Here is a 25,634-nt window from a genome sequence, read left to right on the forward strand (position 1 = left end):
TTTCAACATTTGTAGCATCAATCTCTTTATTCTATTTCTCCAGGTGTAGGAGCAGAAAACTAAGCGTAAAATGCAAAGCTAGAATTGTGACTCACTAATTCTGTAGAATTTTGAACTGGCATTTATAAAAAAAAAACAGGATTAAAATGCTGCACTCCATGACTTAGTAATATTGCATTTCATCTTCCATGGGTTTACATGATGAAAGTTCTGATGGTTTCTATTGTGTCCTTGTTCCCAGAAGTCTCTCTTCATGCTGCAGCCCAGGTCAACGAACCGGGATGCTCCACAGGAATGCCTTTCGGAGGACTCCTCCCTTACCTCGGGGCAGGTTCAATGGGATCACAGGACCAGCATACCAACAACTAGAAGAGTCAAGGATCACAGATCAGGAGACAATACCTTGTCAAAGGTAGGCAAGAAAAACAACAGGAGCCAGCCAATGTTTCCATCAGCTTCAAACTAAAGCAAAACATGAAAAAGTAGACAAAGATGAAAAAATGTGTCTAAAAAAATTCGATGAACACCAAAGCTTATTGGGTAGCTTTCAGCAATACCCTTCCCTTTGGGCCAAGGTTAGCCCAAAACATGCTGGCACCTGAGGAAAACCACAAAATGGCACCCCCTTCTGCCAGACCTGTGATCGTGAGTGATTAACTGACCCTGGCCATCTCTTCGTCTACCTCCTGTACCACCATTAGCTTGGAGGCCTCCATTCAGGAATTTGAACAGGCTTTGCTAGCAACGTGCTTTACTTCAGAGTGTGAAATATTTCTTGAGGTGAGGCCCATATCAGGCCTGCACCAAGGGCAAGCAAAGTGCTCATGTCATATTTATGTCACTCATTTATACTCATGCCCAGTACTAGAGGTGCAAGAATGCACCTCCCTGAGAAGACCCACCCCAGAACCCAAAGAGGATGTCTTTGGGCTGGGAGGTGGATTCTCCTTATGTGAGGGAGGCTGCCTCTGGCTCATAAGGAGAATCCACCCCCCCCCAGCCCAAAGACATCCTCTTTGGGTTCTGGGGTGGGACTCCATTTTGGGGGCTGCCTCAGCCACCTTTGCACGGATAGATGGTGTGCCTATTTTTCCCAGGAGGAAGGTGGCCTGCCCACCCCATGTAAAGGAGGTGGTGGCGGCTGAGGCAGCCCTGTGAGTGCAGCTGCCTTCCGATGGGCAGACTGCCTCAGCCACTTTCACACAGGAGAAAGAGGTGGCACAGGCAGGAGACTTCCTTAAACTACTCCGCTGAGGGGCATGCGGCTGCCAAACCTCAGCGGAACAGTTTAACAAAGCCACTAGAGCTGGGCGATGCTGTGTTTTCAACATCGCGGTTTGGCAATCAACCGCCATGTTGAAAGATGCTGCATTGGCACGGGGTGAAACTGCCTCCGCTCTCACCGTGGGAGCTGAGGCACTTTCACCCCAGTGGGCTGGGGCTAATGCAGCTGGCCCCAGCCTGCTGCTTGGGGCGGGGGGCAAGCTACCTCATCCCCAACTCCCTGAAGATGGGGTGACAGTACCCCAAGCACAGGGAGCCTGTCAGGCTCTGTGTAAGACACAGCCCACTGGGCTGGGGCTGCGGTGAGCAGCCTGGATGCCATCCACTGGGAGGACCAGGCTGTATCTTTCTGGGAGAAAGATGCAGCCCCCCTCATGGATGTGGGCAGCCAGGCAGTAGCCAAGCAAGGCTGCATCTGCCTGGTGCCCACACTGTCTTTAAACTTCTCTATTGAGGGCTGAGCAGCTGTGATCCCACTCCTACCTGTGAGCAATCAGGAACACAATCACAGCGGGGGAGGGGAAGAACTTTAACAGAGGCCCCACTCCACCCCACTGCTGGCAGGTCAGGGCTCCGTAAAACTGCTTGGCCGAGGCAAGGTAGCAGCGCGCTCCTCAGCCAAGCAGTTTAAAGAAGTGGAGGGAGGAACAAGCTATATTGGCACCTCACGCAGGCAGCTTGTTTCTCCCTCTGCATTGTATGAGGGCGGAGTGTGATGCTGGCTTCAGTCCGTGTGGTATATCACTGGTAAAACTGCCTCTAGCTTGTTTCTCCCTCAGCACACTGGGCACTGGAGGCAGATTAGGAGCAGTGGTGGTTTCACCAGCGACATACCATTAAGTGAAACCACCACCAAACTCTGCTCTCCTGTTGCAGATGGAGAAACAAGCTGCATCGGCGAGCTGCAGTGCAGCTTGTTCCTCCCTCCGCTTCAGCAAGCCACATGTCCCTCTGGCTCATACATGCTGGAGGGGACATGGGGCTTGCTGATCTGGGGGGCAGGAAGGCCCAAAGCAGCACAGCCGCCACCCCATCTGAGCCTTCCCGTCTCAAGGCAGCGGATGGGGGGAGATGCGTACAGGTTGTCTCTCCCTTCCTGTGATGGAGAGGAAGCCTGCTCCCTTCGCCGCTGCTTTGACATGAGCTCCTTTCCAACATTGTGATATACTGCCATATTGCAGTGTTTTGTAAAGGTAAAGGGACCCCTGACCATTAGGTCCAGTCGTGACAGACTCTGGGGTTGTGGCACTCATCTCGCTTTATTGGCCAGTCATGTGGCCAGCATGACTAAGACGCTTCTGGCGAACCAGAGCAGCACACGGAAACGCCGTTTACCTTCCCGCCAGAGCGGCACCTATTTATCTACTTGTACTTTGACATGCTTTCAAACTGCTAGATTGGCAGGAGCAGGGATCGGGTAACAGGAGCTCACCCCGTCGCAGGGATTCGAACCACGACCTTCTGATCGGCAAGCCCTAGGCTCTGTGGTTTAACCCACAGCGCCACCAGTATATTACAATGTTGGAAAACAGATATCGCCCAGCCCTACTCCTCATGAGCCAGAGGTGCAAAGGTGCTTTGGTGAGGCATCTCCTCCCACTTCCAGGGCCCAGCTTAGAGGTACTGCACGCAGTTCCAGTGAGTTTCTGCTGAAAAAAAAGCCCTGCTCATGCCATGACCTACAGGGATAAACCATCCCCTGAGTTCAGATTGATACACATCAGTTCACAACAGATTCCCCCACTCCAAAGTCCAGCTCCAAACAATATGATCCCACTGGCACAAAATCCACTAGAGCTATGAAGACGGCAGAGGGGAAAGGGTGATTTGTCATAAAACCATGTTACAACTGGATGCAAAATGCCACTTGGTTGATCAGACAGGCTAATTCAAATAGCTGGATGTTAATTTTTTTTGCCAACAGAAATGGGAAAGCATGAGTGGACTGTATTAAACTTAAGACTGTACATAGAGGCCAGGAATAAAGTAGTGAAACACCAAAGGATAAATTGAATTAAGCCAATATATTTAACATAACAGTCCTGTGTTGGGGTAGGAAAAAACCTGACTATGCAGGAACCTCCATTTAAACATGACTGTTGTGCAAACTTACATTGTCATGATAGGAGCAGTTTCATTGCATCAGCCCACAAAATGATCAACTTTCACCAGCTTCTAAAACTTACCAACAATTTTCCCTGGCAGAGAGTTCCATGGGGAGGTTGCCCTTATCGAAAATGTCTGATCCTCATTTGACCACTTGCCAGATTTCATATGACTTCAGTATATGGAACAGGAAGGAAGTTTCCCTTCAGGCACCCTGGTCCCTGAAAATTAATTTTTCACAGAATTAAATCTGAAGCAAATTTAGAGGCAGAGCAGCTGAGAAAAGGTGAAGGAATTTCAGTAAGTCTAGTGCAATTGCTCAGGGACTTGTGCAATTTCTCATGCATCTCCCAATACATTTTTGTGAAATGAATTTATCTATCCTGCTGTATCAGTGTGCCTTTTGGAAAAGCTAACAAGTCTCATACCTTTCCTCTCCTCTAGGTTATCTACTGGTTTAAAAACACCACAGAATACTTCAATAAATATGCAACTGCCTTCAAGAGAGACAAGCTCTTATTTTAATAGCGTGGCTCCAAAGGATATGGTTGGCTATCCATCTCCACGGGCCAGTTCCGTCCCCATCATTCCTTCGGTGGGCTTAGACGAAGCCTGCATGCAGACACAAAACGTTTCAGACATAACAGGCATCAAATGGTGCAAAAACTCCTATTCCACTGAACTTGTTAATGTGAGTGCCCCAGCCAGCAGTTGTCTTATTGCAGAACAACAAGAAGTCAAAATATTGTTAGAAACTGTCCAGGAGCAGATCCGAATCCTGACTGACACAAGGAGGTCGGAGGACTTTGCGCTGTCAAATGCCGACGCCAAGAACAGTACAAGTGAAAACACAGCATTTCTGCCCATGAGTCCTGTGGTGAAATCGGAACAAGAGGCACAGTTTGTCTTAAAAAGTGAAATGAAAAGAGACTCAGCATCAGTCAAGTGACTTTGACCGGGGGTGGGGGTAGGGGTGGGGGGTGGGAGGGATGTACGGATCTGTGCATTTGAAGCTTTGCTAAACAGGAAAGAGAGGAAATTAAATACAAATTATTTATATGCATTAATTTAAGAGCATCTACTTAGAAGAAACCAAATAGTCTATCGCCCTCATAACAGTGTTTTTTAACAAAATATTTTTTTAAGGGAAAGAGAGGTACCAGGAGGGAAAACACTTAATCAGAAATTTTGATTTATTTATTTTTTCTTCCTTTCTTCCAGTTTTCTCCCACCCCTTATTCTGTTGTTTCCTCCGGGCTTACAAAACACAGTTTCACAATTTTACAGATGTCCTGTTTGAAGGTTTAGTCTGGCACAACACCTTAGATGTATGAATTTCAGAAGAGTGCTACATGAGAACTGTTGTTGGGCATTTTACCAGCGCATCTTCCACTGAAATGAATGGGAGCAAGAGCACAGTTACTGTTCTTATTTCGCTGTTTCAATGGGGCTCGCTTGGGTGACACTGGCATTGTGCCCAGTGCCAATGCTCCCCCATGCCTCCTAACCACAATCCCTTTTGAGTAGTCTGGCTCCCACAGCCTCCACAATTCAGACCACTGTTTAACACAAGAGTTTTGTCACTGATCCAGATTTGTAAAACAAATCCGAATGAGCCGTACCAAAATATCACTGGAAATGAAATCCAACGTCAGTTTGGCCATTCGTTCCACAAGCAAAACAAACAAGGAATTCTGAATGAAGTCATAGCAGCTTTGGCAGGACTGCAGGAGGCTGTTGTAAGGGAGAAAGGGATTTGAAAATTTAGGTCCTCCTCCAGTGATGGTTTGGTAAGTCTAGTAACATTTCTCAGGAGAGTTTAAGCATATCCCTAATGCAAATATGTTACTCTCCTGCAAAAACTAGAATGTGTTACGTCAAGACTTAAATTCTAGCACTTCAGCAAGTGTGGATGCTTTATGGTATTATTATTATTATTTTTAATACCAGGAGGTTTGATCCAAATGAGCACTACTCTAGTAGGTAAATCTAAGGATGTTTTCTTCTCACATCAGCACTCGCTATCAACGACTTTTATTTGGAAACAATTTCCTCCCCCTCTTAATATCAAACCAGAAAAAAAAATCCACTTGTGAGGAAGGTTACTCATGGCAGATACGCAGCCTGTGTGTATATTACCTATTTCATTTTATTTTCAAACAACACAACAAAAGCCCACACCTTAAACCACATTACGTTTGCCATGGAATTTCGAGTATTGTCAGAATGTTATTCTTGGAAGTCATTTGTGAACTCCAGAGGGACTGCTCAAGTATGTGCATACGTGTGCGTTTTAATTTTATTAACTCCTTGTCCAGGGGCCTGGAGGATCTTGTGCGTTTCTGTATTCGGCATATATATATGCGATTGTCACTTTAATTTACTCTCATGTCTAATATTCCCATTCACTTTCAACCTGATCCATAACCAAGTGAAGCATCTTCACTGGACATGATCCAAAGTTCCTTTGGGCCCCTCGGAGAGGAAATGCTCAGTTTGTGTATGTTAATTTCCCATTGTCCATGTGTAGAGCAGCATTGGATGATAAAAACAGAAAATTCAGCTTTCTGGCACTTCCTGCTTTTCCGTATCATCCTTAGCAAAAGCTGCACATCTCATTGTATGGGACGTGTGCCGGTTTTCCTTCAGGGGTTACATGGAAATGGGAAGTATAAGTCTTGTTCTCCCTGCAAATTATAAAAGGCCAGAGCTGCCCTTAGGTTTTCAACCTTAAAACCTGGATCACACAATCCTAAGTGTAGGGAGACCCCTGAATTTGAATGGACACATTAGCAGCAATCTGTCCTCAGATGCTTCTTTTACACATCGTGCAATCCACTGAGCCAAAGTGGTTTTAGAAAAATATTCATTGATATTAATGGAGATCTGGGTGAGCACAAAATCAGGTCCTTAAAAATAAGATAAACTTGCCAGTTGGGGTTTTCCTAAGAACTTGAAATTTCTTTTGTATTGTTTTTATTTAACCACAAACCACAATATGGCATCAGAATAAAGAACTTGTGTTCAGTAACAACCTATGTATTAGTACTTTTTTATTTTTTAAACAAGAGTATCATCTGCTTAAACTGTTTGTACAAATTACTCTCTATAGTAAAGAAAAGGGAAAAAATAGACCAAACAGCCTTCCCTCTTTAATGGTAGAGATCATATTTTCTAAAATATATGCACACTATATAGATGGAATACATTAATACTCTAATCCACAGCCAGAATATTGTTATAAAAAATTGCATTACCTTGATTCCCAAGTTTTCTCAAGAGCCAGGTTTCCAAAATAGCACAGTAGATATGTTCCTGTGATAATGAGAAGAAAGCAATATTTTACTCCCCGTCAAATGAACTGGATAAAGATGCTTTAAAAATGCCACTTGTTTTACTTTCCATTCACAAATCCCCGACACAATTCAAAATCCGTAGACACACAAATCCTTTTTTTGTTTTTCCCCAATGTTGATGGAATTGTCTTGTTTACATAACTTTCTATGGCTCTAATCTTTGCTGTGTGTTTTCACTAAAGCGGTATTTCAGTGCAAACTCTGACTGATCTGATCCAGAATGGTACCACCAATTATACTTTTCCACCAATGTCAGAAGTTCTCATAAGATTGGATAAAAAGGGTTGGGGTTGGGGTGCTACCCAGAATCATAGGGAAAGACAATGAACACAGAGTTGGCTGTTTTGCTGGAGTGGGGAGCAAACAAAGAACCTCCCCTTCTAACCAGTCTTAAAAATCTACTGGAAACACACTGCATGATTTCTGCTGGAGAGAAAAAAACAAATCTGATTTTGGCAATGCCTTTCTTAAAGCATTCTATCATTTTGCCATCCTCAAAAGGAGGAAGAGCAGAGCAGCAATGTATTAATGGTCAGTTGATGTGGTTTCTTGGTTTCTTTTTTTAATTGACATGAGAGATGAAGATCTGAAACGGTGGGAAACCTTCCATTTGTGTTAGCAATGCTCTCTGTATCCAGCAAAGGATGTGTGACTGTTATATGTTAACTGTTCTATTCAGTTTTCAGCATGTTTGAATAGAGAGACATTAATATTAACCATCTGAAAGACTAGTGTACTTATTTGTTAAGAATACAACTTCATCTCACAAATTCGATGCAGGGGAGGTGTGTCAAGATATGCTGGCACGGGTAATTCTTAATCTGAATTAACAGTTTGTACTATGAACGCTTCTCTCTCTCTCTCTCTCCCCCCCCCCCACGCTCACTTCAGTCTAGCATTTTAATTCCTTACTCAGACTGCACAAAATAGTATAGCAAGTTGCTGCATGTACACACACACACAGGTACACAAATTCAGGAGGTACTAGGAAAATTTCTGCTCTGCTTTAACCATCATATGAAACAGGTCATTTCAAAGGCACGGGAAGGCATCCATCTATAAAGTGACGGCCAGTGATTTCATTAGTCAATATTTCAGAACTCCTGGGCTTTGGTCCAAGCTAGGTGTGCCATTGATCAAGGCAGAAATTCAGTGCCTATCACCTGTACCGACAGTATTTGGAGATTTTTAATGGTTTCATGAGGAAAAATCTCATATCTTAAGATGACCATAAAATATGTTATAGACATTCCCTATGCCTTGTGACGCTGAACAGTCATTCGTACCACAAGTGCCAGCTTGGCCCCGTGACAGTGGGTGCCTGGGGCCATGGGTGTCATACAGCATGCATGACCCTGGCACTGAAATTTGTGGGTGCCTGGCCACTTCATGGGGAATTTTGTGGGTGCTCGGGCACCCAGGGCCCCAGGCAGTTGGCGCCTATGATTTGTACTCAAATGTGCTTGCATATGTTAGGTGTGCACAAATGGTTGTTCCTGATATGCATAGCATTTCAAGCATTCTAATCTGTAAAATATGAAGACTACCTATTTTGAAATGGGTGGGAAGGCTAACACAGAATACATCCAATTCCTTTTTTAAAAAACATGGTGATCTTTTGTGTATGCATTTCATTTGCATAAACAATCCATTCAATGAATAAAGCCACTGTGTACCATTTTCACACACACACACACTCTCAAAATGCACAACATGATTGTTTTGTAAAGTGCCCCATTAGCAGTTTCTCCACCATCTGGAAACTGCTAAGTAAATCCCCAAGATACAAAAGCAGTTTGGTTCTGAAAGAGATTCTGAAAGAGGAATTGCCCCTTTACGGCAAATTCTAGTCTTTTGGGCATTTCCCAGCTGTTGAGCTACCTAGTCCATAAAGGAAATTGGGAGAGGAAGCTGGTGGTAGGAAAATTCATTAAATAACTATAATGATGCACTGATATCTTGAGTTGCTGCCAATGGGTGCAACTCCCACCCACAACAGGGAAAACACACTCATGGATGCATTGTGTAGTAACACATCGGTGGAAGGTGAGACCTAAAGAAACTGCCGTGCTGTGGCTATGAGCACACTGGTGTTGCCTCTCTGAAATGGGACTGCTATGGAGACTCTCATAAGAACGTGGCTCCACTGAAGGATTTGTAATAATAATAATAATACATTTTATTTATATCCCGCCCTCCCCAGCCGAAGCCGGGCTCAGAGTGGCTAACAACAGTAAAATGATAAAACCTTCTAAAATCATTTCATTATAAAATTAATTCTAATCAAATTAATGGCAACCATTGGGCTAGACGTTCTGTGAGGATTGCCTAAGGAGGGAGTCAGGCTGTGCCCTGGCCAAAGGCCTGGTGGAACAGCTCTGTCTTGCAGGCCCTGTGGAAAGATGTCAAATCCCGCAGGGCCCTAGTCTCTTGTGACAGAGTGTTCCACCAGATCAGAGCTACAGCTGAAAAAGCCCTGGCTCTGGTTGAGGCCAGCCTAACCTCTCTGTGGCCTGGGCCCTTCACGATGTTTTTGTTTGAAGACTTTAAGTTCCTCTGTGGGACATACCAGGAGAGGCGTTCCCATAGGTACGAGGGTCCTAGGCCATATAGGGCTTTGAAGGTTAAAACCAGGACCTTAAACCTGATCCTATACTCCACCAGGAGCCAGTGCAGCTGGTATAGCACCGGGTGAATGTGATTTCGCAGCGAGGACCCCGTAAGGAGTCTCGCCGTGGCATTCTGCACCCGCTGGAGTTTCTGGGTCAGTCTCAAGGGCAGCCCCATGTAGAGCGAGTTACAATAATCCAGTCTGGGGGTGACCGTCACGTGGAACATAGTGGCTAGGTCAGGGCGAGAGAGGTAAGGAGCCAACTGCTTAGCTTGGTGGAGATGAAAAAATGCCGCCTTTGTTATAGCTGCAATCTGCGCCTCCATGGAAAGTGTCGAAGATTACACCCAAACTCTTAACGGATGGCGCTGGCACTAACTGCACTCCTGCAAGAGATGGGAGTTGCTCCCCCCCCCCAATCCCATATCGTCCCTAGCATAGGTGGAGAGCAGAAGTTGTTAGACTCCAAGTCTCCTAAGCCCCAGCTAGTATAAACAGTGGTCAAAGATTAGGAGAGTTGTAGTTTAGCAATATCTGGAGGACCACAGGTTTTCCAGAAATGATATGTGAGCATGCACATTTCAAAGGGAGCAACATGTAAGTTTGGCCAGGGATAGGTCAGTCAGCAGAGCATGAGACCCTTGATCTCAGGGTCGTGGGTTCGAGCCCCACATTGGGCAAAAGATTCCTGCATTGCAGGGGGTTGGACTAGATGACCCCTGTGGTCCCTTCCAACTCTACAATTCTATGATTCTATAAAATAGACGATGGGAGTATGAATTAGAAAATGGTATTCAATTTGGAAACAAACATTAAATCTGTCCAAAAAGTCTTTCACACAACCACCCATTTGCCCCCAAACCCAAAAGACGCATGAGACAAGTTGGAGGAATTGCAAAGCAACAATAAACCAACTATCCAAATTCAAAGAAATATGTGCAAGTAACACTAGGTCCCGCTGTCAAGTGTTCATCGAACATGCGCATGCCAAGCCTACAGGGCACCCCTAAACCTCACCATGCACCCTGGCAGAGCTTTGAAAAGTGATCACAACCCAACAATGCCTCAGTTTACCCTATATTCCACCACTTCCCTACCTGCCCGTATTCAATGCCCTAAACAGGCTGCCACACCATGCCACTGCCAGAAGCCAGGCAATGAATAGAGGAACCCTAAGGACAATCAAAGGGACGTGGGTGGCACTGTGGTCTAAACCACTGAGCCTCTTGGGCTTGCCGATCAGAAGGTCGGTGGTTCGAATCCCGCGACGGGGTGAGCTCCCGTTGCTTGGTCCCAGCTCCTGCCAACCTAACAGTTCGAAAGCACACCACAAAGTGCAAGCAGATAAATAGGTACCGCTCTGGCGGTAAGGTAAATGGTATTTCCGTGCGCTGCTCCGATTTCGATGTGTCGTTGCACCAGAAGCGGCTTAGTTATGCTGGCTACGTGACCCGGAAAAACTGTCTGCGGACAAACGCCGGCTCCCTCAGCCTGTAAAGCAAGATGAGTGCCGCAACCCCAAAGTTGTCTGCGACTGGACTTAATTGTCTTTAACTGACTTTACCATTAAGGACAATCAATGAATCTCACCTCCCCCCCCCCAAAAAAAAAATCCAACTCGGCCCCTTCAAGAGGCAACAATAATAAAGGGAGGGAGAGAGGGTACTCTAAAGAAAAGCAAGGAAGAATGTTTAGAGGAGGAGCAGGTTTAAATGTCCAGCTTCCCATTTATTGCATCCATTTTATTTGGACTGGGAAGCTCTGCTTGCAACTTCAGAACAAGTCAGGATCACAAATCACAATTTGAAGCTGGTTTAAGATTTTGGCTTGTTCTGAAATTGGCAAACTATAGTCTCCCAATTTGGAGGGAACTGGAAACTATGTTTCATTGGAGACTTGGAAGTTTGATTACAGATGACTGCGAAAGGAGGAGAACAGGGGCTGAGTGCTCAGACAAAAAGCTCATTGGTCTCTGGGCTTATCAAGCCAATATATGATCATCCTAATTGGGTCAATGAGTAGGGAGGACTCATAACAATTCAACAAAGCCAGAGAGCTCAAAGCCAATAGTAACTGAAGTTTCAAAAACTACAGCCTGCCATCTTAAACTACTTTTCATCCTTTTTTGTTGAATTCATTTTATTTGGTTCAGGGAACTAACAAACAAAACCATTTGCAGTGGTGATATGCAACTCTCATTGTTCTTTTATTTTCTTTTAGTTAAAGAGAAAAGAAATTCAGATCTGTTAGCAGAACAGAACTCTAATTGTTCGGTGATTAAATCAGATGCAGCATTTGTCTCTTTCAATGATCATAAGTCCAATAAAAGATTATCCAAATGGGGTTTTCAGCTTTCTGCAAATGGGTTTTATAGAGCTAAACAAATATTTGGCCTACAGAAAGTGTCTCACTCCTACTGAAGCAAGGATCATTGATCTATTGCTGGATCTGATCTATTGCTGATATTGTGACCTATTGCTGAAGGATGCTTTCTAATGAAATGAATCATTCCCTTCTGATTCACAGCAGTGTGGGCTACCCTTTATTTTGCATGTGAAAAATCTGTTGGGGTCAACAAGAGTCATGCAGTCATCAGTGACAAAACACTGGGTGTCCTACCATAGCCACCATCTTCCTAGGGTTAAGGGGTCTCTATTTGAACATTAGTTCAGATAAAATATTCAACATGCACACATTTACCGTATTTTTTGCTCTATAAGACTCACTTTTTCCCTCCTAAAAAGTAAGGGGAAATGTGTGTATGTCTTATGGAGCGAATGCAGGCTGCGCAGCTATACCAGAAGCCAGAACAGCAAGAGGGATCGCTGCTTTCGCTGCACAGCGATTCCTCTTGTTGTTCTGGCTTCTGAGATTCAGAATATGTTTCTTCTTCTTTTCCTCCTCCCAAAACTAGGTGCGTCTTATGGTCTGGTGCATCTTATAGAGCAAAAAATACGGTAAACATTTAAATGTTCCCAATATTGTTGGAAACAAAAACTCGAAACAGTGGGTTTAACCCTGAATGTTGCAGTAAATTAGATTTGAACCAGCACATAGGTAAGAGTCTCACATGCTCTATCACATATTCAACATCTAAACTGTAAATATGACAAAAGCAGGATTGGTTCCATGAACCAGTGCTGAAAACCTGAACATCTTTTTCAGAAATGCACAAACAAAAGGCTGCAGTCCTATACCTACTTGTCTTGCGATAAGCCCTGCTGAATTTGCGGGCTTTACTTCTGACCTATAGGATTGCTCAGTTTATCTGCTTCTTTGCAAATAATTTCATTCTTTGCGAATAATTAAAAACTGTGAACAAGGGCTGCTTGCACTCTGAGAGCCACAGGGCTGCATTTAGAGGAACAGTACCATCACAAAACATTAGATCTAAAAGAGAGAAACACAACAGGAGCAAAGCAGAATTTCCTGTACATGCCTCTAACAAAGATGCATAAAAATATAATTTTTTTAAAGTTTGCAAGTAGGATGCAATGCTATGTACCACTTCTTTGGAAGTAATTCCCATTGAACTCAGTGGGACTTACTCCTAAAGAAAGCATGTGTAGGATTGGGCTGCATATTTCCTTCTATTTCCTTCTTTCATATATATATTTTTTAAAGTTGAAAATGTGTGTTTCCCCCCTGTATTATTAAAAAATAATTCAGACCCACAGGCTTTGTGGGGTGGGATGGATTGGGGCAGGTGCTCATTTGTGTATGTGTCGTTTATCACCCCCCACGTTTCAATAAAGCACCAATGACAATGGTTCAATCTGCTGATTGTCTGAAGACACAGACAAGCACATTTTCCAGGTAAGGAGCCTATAAACACAGGTGCTTTCTTTAGAACAGTGAGAGGATATTGAGGAAACATTCTCATAATAAAAGGCAAGAGAGATGCTACATACAGTTCCCAAATTTATCATATTTATGCCCTGCCTGTGGGCCTTCACTCAAAAGTTCTTTGCTGCTTAGCTATTTTCCTTAGCTCTTTGGTGGGAAGGGAGACCTCTCACTGATAAAAATGTCCGTCAGCTTATGCACTCAAATGATGCCACAGGGCCAAAGTATACATTAAACACACTTGGCAAGCATGTGCTTGAACTGGCCACCCTTATTTTGATTGGGGGAGGGGGAGAAAGCAGACACATGAAGCCCCGCTCCAGAGAAAATATCTGATCTGAATTGTATATTTTCCCCTGATGTTTGCAGTGCACAATACTGCACTCTTGGGGACAAAAGAGCTATTGAAAGTTTCGGCAGGAAATGGATCCAGGCTCCCACGCCCAATTAGAAGTTTGTTATAGTACGGGCAGTGGAGGAGCTTCATGCTCTGACACCGGGGGGGGGGGCAGAGAGCAGGTGGGGGTGTGGCTGGCATGCATCCCAGGGGCGTGGTGCTCATCCTAGGGGCGTAGCATGCCACCTGTGGGGGCATGGCACCCAGCGTGGGCGGTGGGGGCAGCTGCGATGGCACCCCACTGGTATCACGCTGCCAGGGGCGGTGCATCCCCCCCCCCACTCCTCTTCCTTCACCAGTGAGTACGGGACCCCATGGCATCCTGTACATCAGTTTAAAAATAATAATGTGTTGTAGCATGGAGTTTGGGTGAAAGTTCTAAAAGCAATGGACTGTCAGCGGCAGGTTTGAAGCGGGCCTGAATGAAATGGGCTTCTATCTCTGGTGTCAGAACTCAAACTAGAAAATGTAATCCAATTCCATGCAACAAGGAGACATGGAAATCAATATTGTTGTCAGTTGTTGTCCTCTTATACTTAATACTCTTCGAAAAGTGCAATGCTAACAAATGTGTGGAGCTTAAAATGGAATATGCATGAAAACTGCCAAAACATATACAGTCGAACCTTGGATCCCAAACGCCTTGGTACTCCAACTTTTGGGTCCTGAACGCTGCAAACCAGGAAGTGAGTGTTCCGGTTTGCGAACGTTCTTTGGGACCCAAACATTCATTGGGGCTTCTGGGGCTTCCGATTGGCTGCAGGAGCTTCCTGCAGCCAATCAGAAGCCGTGCTTTAGTTTCTGAACGTTTTGGAAGTCGAATGGACTTTCGGAACAGATTCCGTTCGACTTCCAAAGTACAAATGTACTGTCTTCAATTAACATCGGTGGGGTTTGCACATTTGGAATAAGTACAAGGAAATTTGGGAAGTTTTCCTCCTTTGTATTGGAGCAGGCTGAGCAAAAGCCAGCTATCCAGCTATCCCTGCATGATAAGGTGAAAATCCCTCATCTACACAAAAAACCAAGGATGCCGGAGACCAGGCTTCTCACCTAGCCACCCTATTGGTTGGCCAGTCATCCTCATTTCCATTCAACCCCTCTCACTGCTGCCTTTCTGTCTGCCCCACAGATTGTGTCCATACCTTGCCCCCTGTAAGTACACAAATAGAACACATCAGGTACCTACACAAATTCAAACTGGCGGCATTCCTGTGTCTGTAAATATGGACTCTCTACGGTATATGAGTTTGCCATTAACATTGCATCCCACATTTTTGATTAATGCCATGTTTCTGACCTTTAGCGCTGCTGCTGCTACTTCTGCCGCTGCCACCTCAAGTTCTTTTTATGACTGCAGTGGTTTTGCAACCAGCAGGGAAATTGCTTGATAAGCTAATTTAGCTCCAGGCTGCCTGTTTGTAGGATGGTTCCTGCCTTCATCCTGGAGCCGATTTCTCTCTCACACACCCCCACTGACATATTCGTTGCAGTTAGTGGTGCCCAGATGGTGGTTTATGTCAGATAAAGTGGATTTCTGTACAGTTACATTTATGGGATATAGTAAATATTATCCTTCTTCCTATGAATTCACAGCGTTTTATATAGGGGCCACATGTCAAGAGTGAAATGGCAGAGAACTCACAGGGTGAACCTGGGTTGCACCAGCTGTTAGGAGGAAGGCCAGATTCCAGTTATCGCACATCAAAGCTGAGTTTGTACAAGCAGCAGACCATGTAGGAAAACTGCTTCTGGACTCTTCTGTCTACAGATTTTTGTGACTGAGTGCTCCCACAAGCTCAACAACTACTTGTTGTTTAGTCACTTAGTCGTGTCTGACTCTTCGTGACCCCATGGACCAGAGCACGCCAGGCACTTCTGTCTTCCACTGCCTCCCGCAGTTTAGTCAAACTCATGCTGGTAGCTTTGAGAACACTATCCAACCATCTTGTCCTCTGTCGTCCCCTTCTCCTTGTGCCCTCCATCTTTCCCAACATCAGGGTCTTTTCCAGGGAGTCTTCTCTTCTCATGAGGTGGCCAAAGTATTGGAGCCTCAGCTTCAGGATCTGTCCTTCCAGTGAGCACTCAGGGCTGATTTCCTTCAGAATGGATAGGTTTCTTGCAGTCCATGGGACTCTCAAGAGTCTCCTCCAGCACCATAATTCAAAAGCATCAATTCTTCGGCGGTCAGCCTTCTTTATGGTCCAACATCTACTACAGACAATGAAAACTAGTTGTTAGGGAGAACTGTTCTATAGAATGCAGAGCCAGTCCTGCCATTAAGCACAGTTCTTATGGGGACCCCTGGCCATTTCCTCTGTTAGAAGTCAGAGCTATGTGTGCCTGTTATACATCCCCATCAGCTAGCCTGCTGCCCTCAGGTGCCCATTGCCAGGACTGAAGATGCCTAAGAGTCCGCTTCTGCCCATACACTGGAGGTGGGGAGCCATCTTGGTTTTTTGCCTCAGGCAGCAAAGTGCCTAGGGACCTGTTTCACTTCATATGTTACTGCATCTTGACCATGCTGGCTGAGTCTTGATGAGAGTCGTAGCCCAGCAAGAGCTGGAGGGCTGGAGGTTCTCCATTCCTCTTTTATCGCCATCTTCCTGGTACATTAATTTTCTATGTATTGGGGATGGGAATTTATGGAGGAACACACAGACATGGGGTTTTCCACAGGCAGTGGCCGAAGGTATAGCATGGGAATGTTTTTTACTAAGTGTCTGCTGTTACCATTAACTGTTTGCTTCCTTGTTTTATCTTACCAGCTTTTTAGCCAAGGTTGGCTTCCAAATCAGCTTGCAATTAAATTCTGCAAAGCATTGAACTATATTAGGACTATGTGTCCTAAGTGTTTGTATGCAGTGCCTTCTGGTTCCTAGCAGGTGATGCGGTGCTACTATTTTTTTAGAAGGCTAAAGCGGGGGAATGATTTTGCTCAGATTGGAGGGGCTTCAGGGGGCAAGGCTTCTGGTTTGCATTAAAGGCCCCTACCTCATCCCTCTCCCCAACAATTTGAGCCCTGAATTGATATCACACTCTTGGCTGCGGTCCTCAGAAGGAGCAGCAAAAGGATTTAAGGACCAGCTGATGGGAAAGAAGTAGCCCTTTCAGGTAGGTAGCTCCACTTACTAGTTGCTAATCCCAAGATTCTTTTCCTACAAATACTTTCTTCAGTTTAAGAAACCCTTAGTACCACTCTAGGGCATTAGCCTTGATTTTAGGAGTTATTTCTCAATTGACTGAGATTGTTAGGAATTCTAAGCCATTGATAGTAGTACTGAACGTCCTTAAAGAGATTATCTCATATACTTTTAGGCTTCCTTTAAATATTCTGCTATGAAGGCATAGGTTTGATAGTGGGGGGCAGGGGAGACCCAGCCTTTGGCAATCAAGGAATGGCTAACAGAAATGTTGGTTGTCAAAACACGCTCCCGGGATGCAGCTATTGTCTGCTCAATGTGCAACATGTAACCAAAGTCTTGGATGCTGAAAATGACAGATTAACTGACTTGGAGAAAAAACTAATTCTGCGTATTATATTGGAACACACAGTGTAAGTATATAAAAATAGAAAGGACTCTTTTCTGTACTTCTCAATTTGCTTAAAAATATATATATTGAAAAGCAATTCCTATTGTACTGCCAAAATCCAAATAACCAAGAGAGGCCCATAAAGGGCATTTTGAATTTAGACTCAGATTCGTATATTTGTTTTAATATTTCCATATAGAATGTTCCTGATCTGTTCCATACATTACTAAATCCCCCACCCACCTGAAAAATATGCCACTTTCAATTGGCTAGTGAAGGGATGGGGATGAAGTCAGTTTAGCCCTAATTTGCACTTTCTGAAAAAAATAGATGAGCCAAAACACAGCTATCCTTCATTTTAAAAGTGTCAAAAATGTGTATATTAGGAGAAAGTGCACAAAAGATATGTATTAGTGAAAATAACTTGCAAAAATGCGTATTATTAAGGGAAATTGATTGCAGCACAGATACATATTTGGCAGAACTGAATACAAAATATGTAAAAACAGGGGAAATGTATAATAAAATGCTGACACCAGCTAATGTGGAAATGATGCAAGCTGACCCCAAGATTGGGAAAATGAGAAACTGAGAGAAAGCAAAACTGACAGACTTACCCATCCCTACCCTAGAGTAGATCACAATGGACAAAATGACATCTTTGCACTACTGTAGATTCATTCCGTTTCCCCAAACTAGGCCTGTGTTCCCACACTGAAGAAAGGACTTAAACGTTCATTTCATCTCCACCCAGAGGCAAGAGGCAGGCATCTTGCTTGCCACTTTCCTGCTTAGAAAAGGGATACTTATTCTTGTGGGTGACTGATGGCTCAGACAGGCATCTCCCTAAGTTGAGCCATCCGTGAAACGAGTTGCCCTCTGGCGTGGCAAACCGCTGCACTGACTTCCGAGGGGGCTGTTTAAATTGGGCGCAATAAGATGTAGTGCGGGCGGTTCATAAAATTCCTATTAAGAAGCAGGCCTGACACTTGGTTAAAATTTAGCTAGCTTGCGGAATCCTATTTGCCACTGTTAAAAACACATTAATTATCAGTGCCCTCTCATGCAAGACTACAGTGCATGTTATATAGCTCCGGAAACACCCCGCGACAATAATTCCAAGCGTTTTTTTTCTTGTCCGCTTGGCTGTGGGAGCTGAAATTTTGCTCAGGCGTTGCAAGCAATTTGGACCTTGTAATGCGCCCAGCTCACAGATGAAAACTGACAGCCCCATTCTATGGCCAGATCAAAATGGCCGCCCCTTGAACTGCTACTTAGACCAGAGCAAGTCTGGAATTCATGCCTTACGTTAGGCAGAAGATGCAGACAGTTAAGTCAGATCACCGAACTGATATAAGGTGAAATCCTTTGCACCCACAAAAACAGTGGGAAAGAATAGTATGACCCAAATTATGTCCTGCAACTTTCCAGGTTAAAGGCATTGCAGACAGATTTTTCCCTCCCTCTGGAAGGAATTAACGTGGAATTGAGTACTGAGCTTCCGCTAGAAATTACAAGAAATTACCAGGTAAGGAAACATCAGGAAAATTGAATAAAGTGTTGTCTAAATGCAACCTCTCATTTTCTTCCTTTCTTTCTCAGAAGGTGCTCTGAGCGAACAATCCAGCTCCCCCAGAACTGTGCTAGTTGGATCTTTGTCCTTGAGTGCTGCAATCCACTCTGCTTTTACAAGGCAGACACAACACTCCCTCGCTCTATTTCCCACTACAAAAAACACAAAAAAACCACCCTTTGAAGGGCATCTTTGAAACATATTCTTTTGACAGGAGCAGCCAAAGCAAAACCTGCCTTGTTTTCCCCAGCTGCCCCTAAAGAGCTAGCTAGGATGGGAGGCGCTTCCTTTACATATAAGACCCCATTTATTTGCACTATACATTTAAAGCAGTATCATGCCACTTTAAAGGAGGATCGATTGCTTAACCACTCTGAGAATTGTAGCTCTGCCGGGGATATAGGGCTCTTCTAACAATTCTCAGCAACCTTAACAAGCTATAGCCCTGTGACTCTCTGTGGGAAGCCATGACTGTTTAAAGTGGTATGATACTGCTTTAAATGTCTCAAGTGGATGGGCCTAAGGCATGCTATCCATTTTATTATACTGACCCTAGGGCTGCTTGGGGTTTTTATAGGTTTCTGTTGCCTCCCTGGATTCTTTCCTTTAGTCCCTTAAAAAGGCATTATTACTATCATTATGGATTCAATTTTTTAATCCCACTTTTCCTCCCAAAAGAGGCCAACTACTGCCTCCTCTGTTGAGCTTCTGTGGAGTTGAAGCAGCTTTTCCTGCTGTTGCTGCTGCTGCTACTGTTGTTCTAAAAACTGATACTGAAGTGATATTTTGTTTTCTTGAAATCGATAAAAAGGATATCCATAGAAAGTGAAGGGCAAGTCTCTCACTTTTGAATCTCACCCATGAAGCAACAAAGAGGGAGACGCAAAATAAGTAAAGCTTTTTCTGCTGGGGTTATTTTTGTGTGTGTCATATTGTTGTTCAAGTAATGTGTACCCCCATTCTTCGTCTCTGGAGAAACTGATTCCCGCGGCTAGTAATCTAGCATGATTTGGCCTTTCCAAGCAACATCACTTTCTAGCCCAGGAGTCACCAGTCTGCTCTACTCCATATGTTGTAGCACACAACTCCCATCAGCCCCAGTCCATGTGGCCAAAGGTCAGGGATGATGGAAGCTGTGGTCCAACAATATCCACATTGGCTACCCTGTTCTAGCCAGTGAGGAAGTGGAAGGAAAAAACCCCACCTTGCTGAGTACAGGTTTCAGCCCAGATTAGTTTGACAAAGGCTGAAGCCCAAGCTTATGAAATAACATTTGCAAAACTGAATAAATATAGTTTCTCTAATATAAAGTGCTCATCTTCTCAGTTAACCTTATTCAATTTTGAGCTATTAACTCTTCAGAAGTATTTGTCAAAAAAGCCCAAGGTAAATATTCAATATTCCTAGAAATAATTGATCTTGAGCTCCATTTCCATTTCTCTTGCTGATACTTTCCAAACTAAATGATTCAGGAAATTCTAAGATAATGTTGCATTTGTTTTGTTTTGTTTTTACACTAGACTGCCCCATGGGCTGTAGGAGGGATACACGTAGTCCAATTAAATATAGGTTATGTCTGAAATTATATTCTATAGGAATATAATTGTTTGCAGCAAGGTGCTCCTCCCACATAATTTTTCTGCAGGGAGAGAAGAGACCTGGATGCAAAGAGCCATTTTTATACATTATTTTTATCCTTAGAAAATTATTGGAAAATTTCACCTTGGATAGAAGCCATATTGCATATACAGATCACACTTTAAATAGGAAACCTCCTAAGAAATGATAAATAGCTATACAATATCAAAACATTAAAAGAAATTCGCCCTCTATTTCTCAAACACAAACACAAGAGTCGCCAACTCTTTTTATACTTTTATGCAGCAAATCAATTCAAGGCTGTAAATGACTCAGAATAAATGGCAAATGAAAGACAAAGACAGCCTTTATGTTTACATCAAAACATGAAGGCTTTAAGATAATTTTGTTTCAATATACAAGGTCCACATGCTTTTTACAGCCTTAAAAAAACTCACATTCTATGTGCATGTTGCCAGCCTACTTGAGGCTTGTGTGAATAAGCAAAGACCAAATACATCAAGGGGTTGATGACAAGGGTAGCTATGAACTTAGAAAATTTGCTAGAAGCTTTAAACCAGGGGTGGCTAACCCCTTCCAGATATTGTTGGACTTCAACTCACATCAGCTTCCATCCAACAGGGCAAATAGGGATAGTGAAAGTTGTAGTCCTGCAACATCTGAAGGGGGTAAAAGTTAGCTATTGTCTGCTTTAAGTCTATGAATATTCTGATTTATTTATTTTCAAGTTGCCTCTTATACAATAGACATTTAGTAGTGCCTCAGAAATGTATTGTCTCTCTCTCTCCCAAATTCCAGAATTCACCATTAAATGCCAGTTTTGGACGTGATGATGTCACAATAATTAAGTGAGCTTTCATTTATTTTAATGTGTGCTGGCTCAAAAGCTAAATTTGAAAAACTGCAGTTTCATTGTCATCATTTTGTAATTAGAGAGTGCTGTGTCAGTGAGACTAGCATTGTCTTCAGATCTCTCTCTCTCTTTGGAAATACACGTAAAATTCTTGCCTTCCTGATTGTCATCACTTTCCCTGAGCTGACAAAAAAATCTACCTCATGCTATGCTCCAGGAGAGCAGCATGGGGGGGAAGTGCAGTAAAAATTAGTCATTTCCTTTATTTTTGGAATATTTTTTAAAGATCTATCACAGAATGGAAAGACGTGAGAAATCATCAACACAGTATAGCGGCAACTCTTAATATAATTTTAATCAGGACGGTGCTTTAAGTAGCCAATTTAATCACTGTCATCATCAACATCATCAGAGTGATTGAAACCATCATTACGTTGCCTGTTGATTATCTGGAGGTGCTTCTTCCTGCACCATACAAGTTGTTCATTAGAAAAGTGTCAGAGAGGGCGGGAGAAAGTGGCTTACTAGGGCAGCAGGGCATGCCAGGGTCAGTCCTTGCAAGAATAAGAGTGAAGAGTGAATACACACAGAGAGAGACTATATCTATATAGTGTATCTGTCTTGATCTATATATCCATATTGTGTGTGTGAGAGAGAGGGTGTGCATGATATATAGATATATAGATATATAGATATATAGATATAGATAAAATATGAAATATATAAATACAGAACTTACATCTTTTGGAAAGTTATTTGTTTGCTCCCTATGAATTTGGGTATCTCTTAAGATATTCTAACCAAATGTTGCATGGTGGTTCCTGAGATGATGGAGCAGGTTTTTGTCTATGTTTGGATACAGTTGGGTGCCCTTTTGAATCAAGATGCTGGACTGATATTTTTTTTTTTCAAAACCGTGTTGATTTTAACCACTGTTTTCAAAACTGCACCGATGTCGCTGGTGTTGATAAATTTAAAATCAAAATATCAACAATTGATTATTTCTATTTTTACAGTGTGCGTGTACGTGCGTGCGTGCGTGCCAAATGTCTTTTGCTCCAGGCACCCAAATGTATAATGTACAATGACAATAAGGATTTTTGTTTTACACCACCTTTCCACCCAATGCTCATGGCGGCTTATGGCAAAACTGACAAAAATATTACCTTAGTACAAAACTCAATGGCATAAACCATTAACCCACTATGTCTGCATTTATAGAATAAACAATTCGTGGCATGACAAAAATACATAATAATCGGGATATGAAACAAGGGTCTATGAACCAATTTATCACAATATAGCGACAAAGAAAATCAATCACATAATAAATCATTGCATTAATAGTTCTGTCCTAACCTCTTGGGGAGGGGCAGCTTTCTGCCCACAGTCAGATTGTTCCAGTCCTCTCAGGTCAGGTGAAAATGGGCCAGACAAGGCACAGGAAACAAGGTATTATGGGATGCCATTTCTCTGCTCCATTCCAGCAACATCTACACTGCTTGTTTGCAGCAGAACCATACTTGTGGGCAGGATAATAATCTGAGTGGTACCAAAAAATAGGTCTATATTTGTCATAATTCTTCCAGTCCTGGCTTTGCTATAAATTGTGTGCATACCTCACGACCCCCCCCCCCCAAGAAGAAACCTATCATTCACAGAGGGTGCCATTCCAGACAGCAATTGCAAGATGGCTGAGACCTCACGCAACAAAGAACACCCCCCTCCCCAGCAGACCCCTGAACATTGTCCTTGGAACTAGCAATGCTTCCTCATGAAGGGTCACTCTCAGGGCAATCTAGTCCCATTTTTAAAACACGCATCAGCTAAGCTAGGTTTCTGAGTGCATGGCCCGAAGGGGGAAATGGAAAAGCCATGAGGCTCTCACATACGTTATTATAAGTACTGCCATCTTCCTGGAAGTCAAATGACTTTTGGGCCCTCCACCTTTGTTTGCGGTGGAGGGGGGAGGGAGATTCAACCAAAGTGGACGAGACCTTTATGTACTTCCAAGGGAACACAGCAGGAAAGGTGATATAAAAGGCATCTGGTTGGCTCCTAGAAGAAAAGAATGCTGGACTTGATGGGATTTTCGCCTGATCCAGCAGAACACCTCAGATATTCTCAAGTGTCCTTCTGGGTGAGTTACTGAGAAAGTTTATGCTAACTGTTTTGGGGAGCTGCAAAGAGAAAAACAGGGATCTGGCAGGTATGCAGTTGGTTCCCCAGTTAGACCTCTGCTCACCTCTCTTCTGTCCAGAAGGTGCCAACATCTACTGCTTGTTTGGTTATTTTAGGGTAGAATTCATCCCAGTGGTAATACTGGAACAACCAGACACCCATTGCATAAGTTGGCCAAATGACTGCCTTGGAGTGAAAGGGAAGGAAGATGGTTAAGGACTCCAAAGTCCCCTAGAGATGTCAAGGTAGGGGCTGGACCCAAACCAGCTTGAGTGCCTTCAAAAAGAAGGAGAAAAGGTAACGCAAGGGGAGTGAGGTGGAAGAGGCAATAAGTAGAGGCAAGACAGTCAAGGGATAAAAGAAAGGGAAGTCGAACAATGATGCATGGGAACAAGGGAATTTTGGAACTGGCACTCATTTGTCAACTCAACTCCTCCCCAGATTTCTGGTCATATTTTCCATACACATTCCCACTATTTTGGTAGGTGCATTGCTGCACATGCATCTTGGGCCTGTATAATATTTTTCTCAGTTGCAACATAATATTTAAGAGGCAGCAATATTGTTGCCAGGGAATGGAGTCGGGAAGATAAGTGCACATTTAACAGACCAGAATATAACTCACGAGCTCACTCGCTCTCACTCTGTCAGGGCCAAGAGGGAGAGACAGACAGAGGGGTGGTGGGGAGAAAGTGCCTTTAGCACCCATTATGGAGAGTTCATAAAAGAAATCTTTCATTTTGAACATTGTGCTGAATTTTGCGCACTAAATGAAATTAGTGGAGGCTCAGTGTGGGAGTTCAAGATTCAATAATATGTTGGCAGAGGTATCAAGTCTCCCCCACCAGGCAAGATACACGCACAGGTCACCACCTACACTTACTGAGCTACTCGTCTGTATCTAAAAATAAATGTTCTCATTAGTGGGTACAAGAAATATTGCAACGCCAGCTATTGGCCTGAGAAGACGGGTAAAGAAATCCCCCCCCCCGAGTTTCCAATCGAATCAGTGTAGCATTTCACAATCCCGGTTACATCACACCTTGAAGAGGGGGGAAATTGCTGTTGCTACAGTGCCATCATAATGCCGCAGCTGTGCCAAAACCCACTCATTTTTAGTGGGCTTATTCAGATGCCTATTGCCTCCATGGCATGCTTCTGAATGCCCAGGGAGAGCGCTGCTGCACCCAGGACCAGCTTGCTTGCTTCCCAGAGCCAATTGGTTGGTCAGCCTGAGAGCAGGATGCTGACTTAGATGGGTCTGATCCAGCAGGCCCTTCTTACGTTCTGAGGTTGTATGGGTAGACATTATCAGCAATGCCAAAACAAACCCCTTTCCAGCAATGTTTCAACATTTCACATGGAAATATTCACATTCTCCTTTAAATTGCCAGTTGTCCTGGTACCCTCAATAATACCATCACAGAATCAGATCATAGCTGTCAACTTTTCCCTTTTCTTGTGAGGAATCCTATTTGGAATAAGGGAATTTCCCTTAAAAAAAGGGAAACGTTGACAGCTATAAATCAGATCTGTTTGGTTATTGGTATTGTGACATTCCATTCAATAAATTTTGTTCAGTCGAACCACCTTTTTCATTTCTGTCAAGCTCTGCATTCCCTTGGAGCAATTTCTCTGGGGATGCAGAATGATGGTGGCAGGATCTAGAACCAACCATGAATGGAGCCAAAGGGTTATAGTCAACTAAATCATATTCAGGGTACATTCACTGGAATTAAAACTTAGGCATGGGTTAACCAGGAATGGGGGTGGCGCTGTGGTCTAAATCACTGAGCCTCTTGGGCTTGCCAATCAGAAGGTCGGCAGTTCGAATCCCCGCAACAGAGTAAGCGCCCATTTCTCCATCCCAGCTCCTGCCAATATAGCAGTTCAAAAGCACACCAGTGCAAGGAGGTAAATAGATACAGCTGTGGCAGGAAGGTAAACAGCGTTTCCATGCGCTCTGGTTTCTGTCACAGTGTTCCGTTGCACCAGAAGCAGTTTAGTCATGCTGGCCACATGATCCAGAAAGCTATCTGTGGACAAACGCTGGCTCCCTCGGCCTGAAAGCAAGATGAGCGCTGCACCCCATAGTCGCCTTTCACCGGACTCAACCATCTAGGGGTCCATTACCTTTTACCTTTTTACTGCCAGCTTCAAGAAGATTGATGGCTTCAGAACGCAATATATCCCCTCCTACTTGAAAGAGAGGGACTGCCATAACAACCTTGTACTGCTTGACTGAACATTGTGGCCTCCTGGTGGTGCAGCCTGCTTGAAGGAGGCAAACTGGG

At 43.7% G+C, this 25,634-nt stretch overlaps 1 protein-coding gene and 1 long non-coding RNA gene across 3 annotated transcripts in view; one reads left to right on the plus strand and one right to left on the minus strand.

Moving 5' to 3' along the window:
• Positions 1–6,426, plus strand: part of NRG3 (neuregulin 3) — a 606,841-nt gene extending 600,415 nt beyond the window's left edge. For both annotated transcript variants that reach the window (XM_083502598.1, XM_083502599.1), the window contains 2 exons: positions 242–412; positions 3,835–6,426. In XM_083502598.1, the coding sequence (XP_083358724.1) occupies positions 242–412; positions 3,835–4,339 (676 nt within the window). In that variant the 3' untranslated portion in view covers positions 4,340–6,426. The remainder of the gene's footprint in view (positions 1–241; positions 413–3,834) is intronic.
• On the minus strand, positions 1–25,634 carry LOC310706627. The gene is made up of 4 exons (XR_014525952.1): positions 25,481–25,634; positions 6,648–6,705; positions 3,471–3,611; positions 1–365 (listed from the first exon to the last, which is right to left on the minus strand). It is a non-coding gene; the product is annotated as an uncharacterized lncRNA (long non-coding RNA).

Source organism: Podarcis liolepis (assembly GCF_965112155.1).
Source record: "Podarcis liolepis genome assembly, chromosome: 5".
Taxonomy (NCBI): Eukaryota; Metazoa; Chordata; class Lepidosauria; order Squamata; family Lacertidae; genus Podarcis; species Podarcis liolepis.